The sequence below is a fragment of the Meriones unguiculatus genome, chromosome 1 (genome assembly GCF_030254825.1).
Source record: "Meriones unguiculatus strain TT.TT164.6M chromosome 1, Bangor_MerUng_6.1, whole genome shotgun sequence".
Lineage (NCBI taxonomy): Eukaryota > Metazoa > Chordata > Mammalia > Rodentia > Muridae > Meriones > Meriones unguiculatus.
Window position 1 is genome coordinate 19,741,795 of NC_083349.1, and position 12,420 is coordinate 19,754,214.

General features: G+C 49.4%; 1 protein-coding gene across 1 annotated transcript; it reads right to left on the bottom strand.

Moving 5' to 3' along the window:
• Positions 1–2,815: 2,815 nt before the first annotated feature.
• Positions 2,816–4,050, bottom strand: Ins (insulin). Its single transcript, XM_021634785.2, has 3 exons — positions 3,856–4,050; positions 3,537–3,737; positions 2,816–3,021 (listed from the first exon to the last, which is right to left on the bottom strand). The coding sequence occupies exons 2-3, from the start codon at positions 3,721–3,723 to the stop codon at positions 2,876–2,878; spliced, it is 333 nt and encodes a 110-aa protein (XP_021490460.1). The 5' UTR covers positions 3,724–3,737; positions 3,856–4,050; the 3' UTR covers positions 2,816–2,875.
• Positions 4,051–12,420: the final 8,370 nt, after the last annotated feature.

Genomic DNA, 12,420 nt, shown 5'->3' on the forward strand with positions numbered 1-12,420 from the left:
CCAGGCCAGCCAGTGTTTGGTGCTGCCTAGTGCCAACTTTTCTGGGCAGGTTGACTTAGAAGCTACCTGATTCTTGAGTGCTTCTTACTCCTTGGTTCAGAACCTTGCTGGGCATAAGGACCTCAAAGGGCAAAAATGGACCTCGGCATCCCTGACCCCACCTCTCATGTCACTCAGGGCCTGTTTAGGCCTGGAAAACATGAGTATAGGAAGCGTTCATTGATAATATGAGAAGGCAAATACTGTCCCTGGAGCTAGACCGAGATGCCAGTTCGTCTTTGCCAGGAGCCAGTGCAACCTGGGGGAGCCAACCTGGAGGCAGCTACATTGAAAAACCATTGCAGGTGCCTGGGGACCTGCACTGTGAGTGCATAGCAGAAGAGTGGCTGCCGTTGCTCCAGGCCTCAGTCTCCCTGTGTGTAGTATTAGTGTGAGTTTCTCCAGCTCACATATATGGAGCTGAACCGCCTCATCAGACCAGGCAAGAGTCCAACACAAGTGTACCGGCTATCTTTAGTAATACTCTGGCCCTCAAGATGTTAGGCAGAGGTGATGAGGGGCCCCAGCAGCATTGGGAGTTGTTACAGACCAGGTCCCTGTGAGACATAACCCCGGTTCCAACACCAAAGTGACAGACAATAGCCAGATAAACATGATTATCACTGCAGGCTCCATGAACAAGGGGAGCCCAGGCTCCAAGAACAGGAAGGAGCGTCTGTGCTGCAGGGCTATCGTGTACCCAGAAGAGCCTCAGAAAGGCCAGAAGGAGTGCCTGAGCCCCTTACATGGGGTGACCTGGAGGCTTAAGGAAGCCTCTGAAGTCCTCAGCTATGGTGTCTAGGGTTAGAACTAGGGGTAGTGCCAAGCAAAGACTGAGTCTCATTCGACCTCTGCTCCCTGGTCGCTAGTTTCCTTTGGGAGGCTGCTTCTTGTCCACTCCTGCAGGGACTGAGAGGCAGCACACACCCGTCTCTAGTACTCTGGCTCCTCTCCTCAAGGCAAGTAGAGAAGACCAAGTGAGACGAGTTAGGAAGGAGAGCCCTAAACTAGAGTTGCAGGAGGCCCCAGGAAGGCAGTGGGGATGCACCCCAATCTGGACGGGTCCAGGGGCAATCTGCCCTGCCCTTGAGACCTGGATCAAAGGCTCCAGGAGTGAAACCATGGACCCTAATCCTGATTTCTGGACCATAATTCTGAGCTTCCCAGGACTCATAGCACGAGTCCTTGCATGTCTTGCAAAGCTTTGCTTGCCCCAAGGCCCAAGGACCCAAATATTCTTGTTCCCTTCACCTCTCACTTATATGCCCTCCAGAGAGTTTGTGGTACTTGAATGATGGGGTGCCCCATCTGCTCACCCACCCAAGGCCCAGGCAGCCACAGCCAATGGCTTTCTTGAGACTCAACAGACCCCCAACCCGCCTACTTTGTAATCCTTGCTTCTGCCCTTGTTCCGCAGAGGCTCACATACCCTCACTCCAGCAGGGGACCCCACCTTAGGCCATGCTGATTGATTGCTGGGGTATTCCCAAAGAAAGATCCCAGCCTCCTTTCTCCTATTCTAGGCCCAGTGTCCATCCGTCCATCCATCCTCCTACTCAGTTCTGGCCCCCTTTTTCAGAGGCAGGGCTTGTTAGGGGCCTGTGACATTTCTCTAGGTTAGGGGTGTGGTATTGTCACAGAGAGGAGGTGACTGGGAAAGAGTACTCCAAGGTGCTGGGGCTTCCCAGCCACCAAGTACCAGCAAGAAGGCCCGTGTCTGGGTTCAGAGGCCTGTCACCCTGGGCCTGGGTGGAGCTTTCAGGAAGACACAGATTGGTTTGGCTTGAGTGGCAGGCAGGTCAACCTTGGGACGACCAGAATCACCTTCCACCCTCCTAAGCTCTCATCTGCCAGACAGGTAGCACCCAATCTGTGCTCGGTGTGTATGGAAGAGAGGCAGTCTATGTTGGGATTCCCAAAGACCTAGATGTTATGTGGCTTTTCCTTAGGACTGAGAATATTTCTAGGGGATTGCCAAGTAGCCAGATTCAAGGAATTTGGTAAGAGACCCTGCCTAGCTAGAAGGAGGGGTGAGAAATGACAAGAAGCCACAGTCTGGGCCTTGCATTATCTGGCTCTCACATGTCCCACATTGCCTGGCCCCTCCTGAGAAGTGGGCTTCTGAGGCTCCTAAGCAGTGCCTAGAGGAGTCCTTTGCCACATCCTTCCACCCATGTGGGATGCCAGTCCTGTCCAGTGTACTAATGGTCCCTTGGACAGTGAGAGGGGCTGTCCTCTGTCCTCCCAGAGCTGTGATAAGCACTGTGACAATGGCCTCCAGGGCCTTCCAGATCAACTTCCCAAGCCCAGTTTCTATCCCTTCAGAGACTCCTTTTAAAATAGCTTTGGAAACGGAACTCAGGAAGGCTAGGTGGGAGCTGATGTTGGAATATTCTGGTCCTTTATATGTGGAGCAATGAAGCATCAGCCTCTAGCTACCATTACCCATGCCTTCTAAGGACCCTAACTCTTCTCTAACCATCTAGAAGCAGCAGGAGTGGTGGTCATGGTCCTCGCAGACAACTCAGGATGGGGGCAATGGGCCTCCTGAAGGTACTGGCTGCCTTAGAAAAGCAACTATGTTCCAGGTTTGGTCTAGTGGTCTAGTGTGCTTGCCCAAGAGAGCCAGGAGAAAGCTGGGGGTGCAGAGAGCACCAAAGAGTTAGTCTTGCGACTCTTTAGGAGCCACCCTGGTTAGGAAGGTGGACTAAGCTATGGCCACCCCATCCAGCCTCACTCAGTGTCCTACACACACGCACACATACATGCACACACCTTGTAGTGCTCCTTCAAAGGTTTTATTCATTGCAGAGGGTGGGCGGGGTGGTGGTGGGTCCTAGTTGCAGTAGTTCTCCAGCTGGTAGAGGGAGCAGATACCGGTGCAGCACTGTTCCACAATGCCACGCTTCTGCCGGGCCACCTCCAGGGCCAAGGCCTGAAGGTCCCCTGCTCCGGGGCTGCCACCCAGCTCCAGTTGCGGCACTACCAGGGAGGCAGTGTCAGAGCAGGCCAGAGCATCGGCAGCATGGAAGCAAAGACACACAGGACAATCCAGTCAGGAGTAGCTAAGCATGCCCTTGCCTACCCCAGGCTTTCTCTCACCTTATGCCCTGCTAAGTCAACACAGTTGGCAGGGACTGCATGTATGTGGGACACATCCCTGGGCATGGGTATATGGGGCTCCAAAGCCTACATATCCTTCCACCATCCCTCAGTCAGTACAGTGCTTTATGTAGGGTGGGGGTCACAAATAGGTGCCCATCCTGGGGCCCAGCCATATGTCCCAAGTTCCCACCATCTAGAAGCCTTAAGGCAGGATTTATCGCTCATTCCCAGCAGATGCCATGTTTATGTATGTCCAGCTTCCCATGGAAACTTGCCTCCCCTCCCTGGTTACCCTGAGACCCTCCACACCCAGGACATAATCTATGAGGTCCCGAGGGCGAAGAAAAGCAGGGTGGTTAGCACCAGGGACAGAATTCAAGGGCAGAGCTCACTTTGTGGGTCCTCTACTCCACGGCGGAACTTGGGTGTATAGAAGAAGCCACGTTCCCCACACACCAGGTAGAGAGCCTCCACTAGGTGGGAGCCACAAAGGTGCTGGTTGACAAAAGCGTGGGCAGGGGTGGGCTCCCAGAGGATGAGGAAGGCCAGCAGGGGCAGGAGGCGCATCCACAGGGCCATGATGGAACGGTAACCTGGAAGACAGGCCAAGTTGAGGCTAGCAAAAGGTCCATGAAAGACAGGAGCCCGCATCCTTCCCCAAGTCCCTGGAGTCTCAGCTAGGAAACCAGGCCCAGCGAGGAGAATACATACCTGCTTGCTGATGGTCTCTGATTGATTGTAGCTGGTCACGTAGGGCTGAGGGTCACTGGGACCTCACTAGCTTTATAGTCCAAAACACCTCCTCTTTGCCCCCCTGGACTCTGCTTTTTGGCCCATTAAGGGCTCCAGGGGGTGGGTCAGCAGATGGCTAGAGGGGCTGAAGCTGCAGTTTCCGGAACACTTTCCCCATGCTGGGTCTGCAGAAAGCTCTCCTTGGACGTCAGCACCTCTACTTAGCACTAGGGTAATTAGTGTCCTAACAAGGGGCTTGAATGGCCTGATGAGCCAGTTCTCAGCAGGGGGCATTGTCCCAGAGAGAGTGGGGCCTTCTCTGGCCTTGGCTGAGCAATTTCCACATCATTCCCCAGGGAGCTGGAACTGTTGGGGACCTAGTTATCTCTGTCCTTGGACTATTTCACAGTTTGCATTGGTAGTTGGGTCCTTAGCTGGGCTGAGACCCCAGCTCACCCACAGAGGTAGTAAGAAAGTGGACCTGAAGCCGCGAGGCATTGCTGGTCCCTTCTCCACCATCTTTCCTTCCACAAACCCATAGCCCACTCAGGGGTCAGCCAGGTTGAAGCCCTGTGGCACATCCTCACGCAGTACCCGTGAAAAGCACATGAAGGCCAGCAAGTCCCCACAACAGGAAAATATCTCAGAGCTCAGAGTCGGCTGCCTCCGTCTCTTACTGAGGGCTCTACCCCAGCTATGAAACCCTTCTCAGCCTCCACTTGAAGTGGTTGGGGGTTCCTTGATCCCTTCTTCCCTGAATTTGTACTGCCCTGTTCCCTAGCCAACCAGACAAACAAACAAACAAACAAAACCCTTGGTGTAGTTGCACGAGCTAGAACTCTACCCTGTGCACGTTTCGCAGTCAATAGACTTGAACTGTGGACGCTCCGTGCTCTCTTGCTCCCTGTCCCCTAGAAAGTGCTGTGGCCATCCAACTCTGGGTACCTGGGACACTACAGTGGACCCACCATAGCAGAAGATATTTGAGCACCTCAAGAGGAACACAGGTAAAGAGCTGGAGCAAGATCGGGGTGAGAAGACCAGGGAGGTAGGGAGGGGTGTCCTCAGGATCATAGAGAGACCAGAGGGCCTTGCTGAAGGTCTCACTGGAGCTCCAACCTTCCTAGGAGTTTTTTGTTTGTTTGTTTGTTTTGTTTTGTTTTTTCTTTTGAGAAGGGGTCCTGTAGTGTAGCTGGGCTGGTCTTAACCTCACAGACTTCTTTCCCCAGCCTCCCAAGTCCTGGAATTCGGCTATGCGCTCTCACTTCTGGCTCTCCTTGGGACCCTAAAAAGGCTTGGGGTCTTCTTTATGCTTTTTCTGTGATGTTTAAGCTCTTTCTTGAGTCTTGGTGACACACAGGGACAACCTGAAGCATCCCCACAGGGCTTTAAGCACTCTACAGGACCATTGTGGGGGCTCAAGCCTGTCCAGGGAAATCACACATAGCTTGTGTCTCAAAGGAGTTCATGGAGACGCCAATACTGCAATGGGCTTACCTCACCCCAAGGTTGTAGCAGGGCTCACGGCCTATTTCAGGGTTTTCCTGTGTCTTAAGGCCTTCCTTGGGGCTCCACCTGGCTCAGCAAGTGCCCCCTGATTCCCCTGATCCCCCTGATCAGTGTGAGTCTGGGCCTTCCCCAGGGTCTAGCAGAACAAATATCTTCTTCAGAGTCTCTGTGAGATTTCAGAGTACCCTTAAGGGCAGTGGCACCCAGAGACAGCTCCAGTTTCTCAGTGAGGTTGAGACCTTCCCCGTGCACTTTTAAAACTCACAGCCTTTCCTCAAGGTTCCAAGAAGCATCATGGTCATGCCATATCACTATTTCAAATTCTTACAGCCTTCCCCAGGGCACGAAAGGAACTTAAGTTTTCTCCAGATGTTAACAAAGCCTGGCCTGCTTGGGAATTCAGTGGGGCTCACACTGTCTCCTGGCTCTCATCCAAAGTCATGGCATTCCCAAGGGCCCCAAGGGAGCTTATGGCCTTCCATAAGGCCTCAGCATGCCTCACTGACTTCCCAAGACCTAACTCTTCCCCCTGCATTAGTTACTTTGATAGCCCTGTGAATGAATCCCTCCAAAGAAGCAACTTTGGGAAGGAGAGGTTTATTTCAGCTTATGGTCCATCATGGAATGAAAGTCATGGTGTCTGGAGCTGATCTGCCTGTGGCAGAAGGAACTTTCAGAGGCATTGGCCAGGGAGCAGAGTCAGACCAGAAGCAGGTCTGGCCTACAACCCTAATGCTCTCTCTCATGGCTCTATATGTATCAACTAGGCCCCATGTGTAAAAGGTTTCACAGTCTTGCAGAACAGCACCACATGCTAGGAACCAAGTGTTCAAACACCTGAGTCTGTGGGGAAGCCTCACACTCAAGCCATCATGTCAGGGGCTCAGTGGGTCCCAAGATCTCTCCTATGGTTGCAGTAGGGTTCACCTCTCCTAAGGTTTCAAAGGAACAGAGAACCCCCAGGGATCTCAGGGCACTATACTGCTTCCAGAAGGGTCTCAGCACAGTCTCCTGTGTTCCCCAGGTTTTTGGAGGGTCTTGCTCTCTGCCCCAGGGTCTCAGATTCTTAATGAAGCCAATGCTTTCTCCAGGCACACAGTAAGGTTCATGGCTCTCTCCAAACTCTCACTAGCATCTTGTGAGCCAAAGACTTTCCCAGGGCCCTAAAGGAGCTAAAGCCTTGGTACCTCAACAGGGTTAAGGACTTCCCTAGGGTCTCAGGAAAGGCCAGTCTTCCTTAGAATCATATGGGATTGATGACCTTGCTCAAGATGCAACATGGTTCCAGGCTCTTCTTTCCAGGTCTCAGTGGGCTCTCAGATTTGCTAGGAATTTCTGAAGTTTGAGGCCCTTCTACATTGTCCTAAGGGTGCTCTTATCCCCGGCTCAGGGTCTAAGTAGCCTTACAACCTTTTCTAAGGTCACAGTTGAGCATGAGAATTTTCCAGGAGGTCAGCAGTACTCAAATACTACACAAGTGTGTCATTAGGGAAAAAGGCTTTCTCTAGAGCATCCGTGGGCTAGAAGCCTTCATCGGCGTCTCACTAGGCAACACAGCCTAAGGTCCCCGTGGACTCCCAAGGAGCTCACAAGCTTGCCTGAAGTCTCAGCTCTTTGTTTATATCTGTATTTTAATTAATTAATCGTTACTGCTTCCTAATGTGAAAGTCAAATGACAATCCACACAGGCCATGAGTCCCTCTTTCCACAAAATGAGTCCTAGGAGCAAGCACAGGTCATCAGGCCTAGTAGCAGACACAGTTACAAGCTGAATCATCTTGTTAAATCCAGATGTCTCACTTAGGCCTAAAATGTACAGATGGCCTTACCAGGGCCTAAGACCTTTCCAGTGACAAAATGGGAGCCTAAGGACTTCTTTACAGCCTCAAAAGAACCTAATGCCTTCCACAGAGACTCACTGGATCCAGGCCTTAGCAAGGTTTCACTGGGGCCTAAGATTTTCCCCAGGACTTTACTGAAGCCAACGGCTTTTCTTAGAGCTTCACTCTAGCCAAAGACTGTCCTCCGAGTTTCACTGTGGCCAAAAGTTATCCACCAAGGGCTGAATAGAGCCCAGTATTCTTGCAGGGTCTTACTAATTCCAAAGGTTTCCCCAGTGTCTCACTAGGGCACAGGCCTTAGCCAAGTTCTCCCAGTAGCCTACAATCCTACAAGAGTCATAATGGGGGCTGGGAACTTCTCCATGGTTTCACAGAGACCCCAGACTTATCTAAACTATCACAGAGAACTAAGGTCTTACACCAGGTATCATTGCACCTGAGGCCTTTCTCATATTCTCATCGGGGCCCAAGGTGTTCTCAGGTTCTGACTGGAACCCAAGACCTTCTCCTGCTATTTACTGAGATAACAGGCTTTTCTCATGTTCTCACTGGGGCCTAAGGCCTTTACTAGGGTCTCACTGGGGCCTAAGGCCTTCCCAGATTTGCACTAGGGCTCAAGGCCTTCCCAAGTTTCATTGGGGCCTAAGAATTTTTGCAGCTTCTCTCTGGTCTGAAGCTGTATCCAGATGACTTCTCTGACTCTTCACCCCTACCCAGGTTCTTACTGGGTCTTATTAAGTCTTTCTCCAGGTTCTCAATGGGTCCTAAGGCTTTCACTAGGTTTTTTTGTTGTTGTTGTTGTTGTTTGTTTTGTTTTACTGAGTTTGAAGACCTTCCCCAGGTTATCATTTCCCTGAGGCCTTCTCCAGGGCCTGGTTGGGGTCTGAGGTCTTCCTCAGATTCTCAGTGTGTCCTAGGTCTTCAATGGTCTGAAGCTATCTTCGGGATTGTCTTGTAATTTCCCTAGGATCTCATTTGAACCTAAAGGCCTTTTTTGCAGTCTGATTTGAGCTTAAAGAGATTCCCAGGGCTTCAATAAAGTATAAGGACTTTCCAGGGTCTCACTGGACTCAAACTCTTTCTATAGTCTCTCAGGGACCTATGACACTCACCAGCATCTTTCTGGAACATAAAAGCTTTTCCAGGGTCTCTCTGATGCATGAGGCATCTCTAGGGTCTTTATAGGCCCAAGAACTTTACCAGGGTCTCACTGAGGTAAAAAGGTTTTCCTTAGGGCCTTTCTGTGACTTAAAGTCTTCTTGGTGGTTCTCTGGGATCCAGGCTTTCTTTAGGTCTAACAGGGGCCTCCAACTCTCCAAGGTTTACAATGGGGCTAAGAAATTTCTCCAGGATCTCACAGATACCAAGGAATTATCAATGGTATCGCAGAAGGCTAAGATCTTATGCCAGGAATTATGGCACTTAAGGTCTTCACCATATTCTCATTGGGTCCTAAGGCCTTCTCAGGTTCTGACCAGGACCTAGGGCTTTTGGCTGGTACTTACTGGGATCTAAGGCTGCCCCAGGTTTTCACTATGGCCTAACGGCTATACTACATTCTCACTGGGTCCTAACACATCCACCACATCTTCAGTGGGTCCTAAGGCTTCTCTCTGGACTTAAGGCCTTCCCATATTCTCACTGGAACTGAAGGCCTTCTGGTACTTTCTGGGGTCAAAGGCTTTCTCCAGGGCACTAAGAACTTCCCAGGTTATCACTAGGGCCTAAGGCTCTTTTCAGGTTCTCACTGGATCTTAAGTACTCATCAGGGTCTCAATGGGGTATGAGGTCTTTCCTATGTTCTTACTGGGTCTTAAAGCTTCCCAGGTTCTCACTGGGGCTAAGATCTTTCCAGGTTGTCACTGGGGTATAATCCTTTTCCGCGTTCTCACTGGGTCTTAAAGCCTTGCTCAGGTTCTCACTGGAGCCTAAGGTATTATCCAGGCTCTCAATTGGCCTAAAGCATAACCACTGATGTCTCACTGATGTCTAAAAAATTCTCCCAAATTTTCACAGGTCTTTGATTATTTTCATTGGGTTTCTAGGCCTTCCAAATGTTCCTACTTTGTCCTAAAAGTTTCTACAGGTTCTCACTGAGGCCTAAGTCCTTCTCTAGGTTCCCACCGGGGTCTAAGGCCTTTCCCAAAGTCTCGCTGGCCTAAGGTTCCTACTGGGTTCTAAGGCCTTCCCTAAAGTCTCAGGAGGCCTAGGATTTTCCAGGTTGTCACTAGTTTCTACAATCTTCCCCATATTCTTACTGATTTTTAAAGCCTTGCCCATGTTTTCACTAGTAAATTAGGCTTTACATGAGGTCTCACTGGGCCTAAAAAATTTCCCTAGTTCTTACAAGGTCTTTACAGCATTTAGCAGGTTTCCACTGTATGGTGGTTTGAGTGAGGATGGCCCCCATAGGCTCGTATATTTGAATGGTTAGTCAGCATGGAGTGGCATCATTTGAAAGGATTAGGGGCTGTGGCCTTGTTAGTGTAAGTGTGAAGATGTGTACTGTTGGAGGATGCATAACTGAGGGTGGGCTTTGAGATCTTCCAAAAGCCCAAGCCAGACTCAGTGGCTCTCTCTTCCTTCCTAAGAGAACTCTCAAGCACCATGTCTGCCTGTGTGCCACCATGCTCCCCACTGTGACTACAATGGTTTAAGTCTCTGAAACTTTAGCAACCCCATTAAATGCTTTGTTTTATAAGAATTGGCATGGTCATGGTGTCTCTTCACAGCAACAGAACACTGACTAAGACATGCTGGGTTCGAACACCTTTCCCATGTTCTCACTGTATCATAAAATCTTCTACAGGGTCTCATGGGGGCTTAAGACCTTCTCCAGGATCTCACAGGTATCTAAGGCCTTTCCCAAAGTCTCACTTAGGCCTTAGGCCTTCCCCAGGTATTCTCTGGAGTCTAAAACTTTCTACAGGTTTTCACTGGGGCTCAAGGCCTTCCCAGGTTATAACTGGGATCTAAGGCTTTGCCCGTGTTCGCATTGGGTCTTAAATCTTTGCCTAGGTTCTCATTGGAGCCTAAGGTATTGCTCAGGATCTCAGTGGGACCTCATGCCCTTCCCATGGTCTTACTTGGTCTTAAAGCTTTTCCAGGTTATCACTAGGACCTGAGGCCTTCCCAGATTATCACTGTTGTGTAGGACCTTTGCAGGATATCACTGGGGCCACGGGCCTTCCCAGATTGTCAATGTTGCCCAAGTCATGTTCTCAATGGGTCTTAAAGCCTTGCTCAGGTTCACACAGGAGTCTAAAGTATTACCCAGGGTCTCTCTGGGGCCTAAATTTTTCTCAAGTTCTTACAGGTACTATAAGGCCTTCAACATATTTTCATTAGGTCTGACTGCCTCCTCCATGCTCTCACTGTGGCCTAAAACATTTTACAGGTTTTCACTGGGGCTTAAGACCTCTTTCTAGAGTCTTACTGGGATCTAAGGCTTTCTTCAAAGTCTCATTGGCTCCGTAGGCTTTCCCCAGGTTCTCATTGCAATCTAACACCTCTGTCAACTCTCATTGAGGAATAAAGCCTTCTCTACATTCTCACTAGGGCCTAAAATCTTATACAGGTTCTCACTGGGGCCTAAGGAATTCCAAGGTTGTCACTGGGGCTTAAGGTCTTTCCCATTTTCTTAATATGTCTTAAAGTCTTGCTCAGATTCTAGTTAGAGCTTATGGCCTAAGGATCTCAATGGGTCCAAAAAATTTTCCAGGACATATAAGACCTCAAAAAGTTTTTACTGGGTCTGAATACCTCCCATGTATTTTCCCTGTGGTCTAAAACCTTCTACAGATTGTCACTGGGGATTAAGGCCTTCTCTATATTCTCATTGGATCTAAGGCTTTCTTCAAAGTATCACTGAGGCCTTAAAACTGCCCTACATTGTCACAGGATCATAAAACCTTCTGTAGGTTCTCAATGGGACTTAAGCCTTTTACAGGTTCTTACTGGAGCTTTAAACTTACTAGAGGCTCTCACTGAGGTCTAAAACCTTCTCCATGTTTTCATTAGGTCTTAAAGCATTGCCAAGGTTCTCACTGGGGCCTAAATCATTCTTCAGGGTCTCAGTGGGGCTAAGATCTTTCCTAGATCCTCACCAATGTTTAAAGCCTTCTGCACGTTATTACTGGCACCTAAGGCTTTCCCAGTTTCTCACTGGGTCTTAAGGCTTTGCCCACATTCTCACTGGAGCCTCAGGTATTACCCTGGGTCTCACCAGTGCCAAAAACCTTTTCTGACATCTCATAGGTTCTATAAGTCCTTTGAAAAGTTTTCTCTGGGTCTGAATTCCTTCCTCAAGTTTTCACTGTGGAGTAAATCTTTCTGCACATTCTCAATAGTACTTAAGGTCTTCTCCAGGTTCTTACTACAATCTAAGGCCTTCCTCAAAGTTTCAGTGAGGCATAAGGCCTGCTCCAGGTTCTCACTGTGGCCTAAAACATTCTGCAGATTCTCACAGGAGCTGAAGGCATCCCTCAGGGTCTCAGTGGTGCCCAATATCTTTCTCATGTTGTCATTTGCAGATTCTCACTTGGGCTAAGGCCTCCTCAGATTGTCACTGGGGCCTGAAGCTTTTTCAGATTCTTGCTGGTATCTGAGACAGGTTATATTAGGGCCTAAGACCTTGCCAGCTTGTCATCGGGGTTAAGTTCTTCCCCATGTACTAAATGGCTCCCAATGCTTAGCCTGGGCTCTTAACGAAGGCTAAAGTATTATCCATGTTCTCACTGAGGTCTAATTTTTTCCCAAGTTCCCATAGGTTCTATAAGACCTTTCACACACATTATCACTGTGGCCTAAAATATACAGGTTCTCACTGAGGCTTAAGGCCTTCCCAGGTTATAACTGGGGTCTAAGGCCTTTTCCATGCTCTCACTATGTTTTAAAAGACCTATCTAACTTCTTCTGGTGCCTGAGGCATTACTCAGAGTCTCGGGGTGGCCTAACAATCTCCCCAAGTTAGATCTAGAAGGACTTGGACAGGTTTTCCATACATCTGAGGAATTTCCCATTTTCTCATTGCGGCCTAAAATCTTCTACAGGTTCTCACTGGGGCTTAAGGCATGGAGTTTTAAATGATTGAATAGATTCTCATTGGAGAAAAAGGCATTACCAAGTGTCTCAGTGGAGCCTAAAAATATTCCCATGTTCTTACAAGGTCTATAAGCCTTCAACAGGTTTTCAC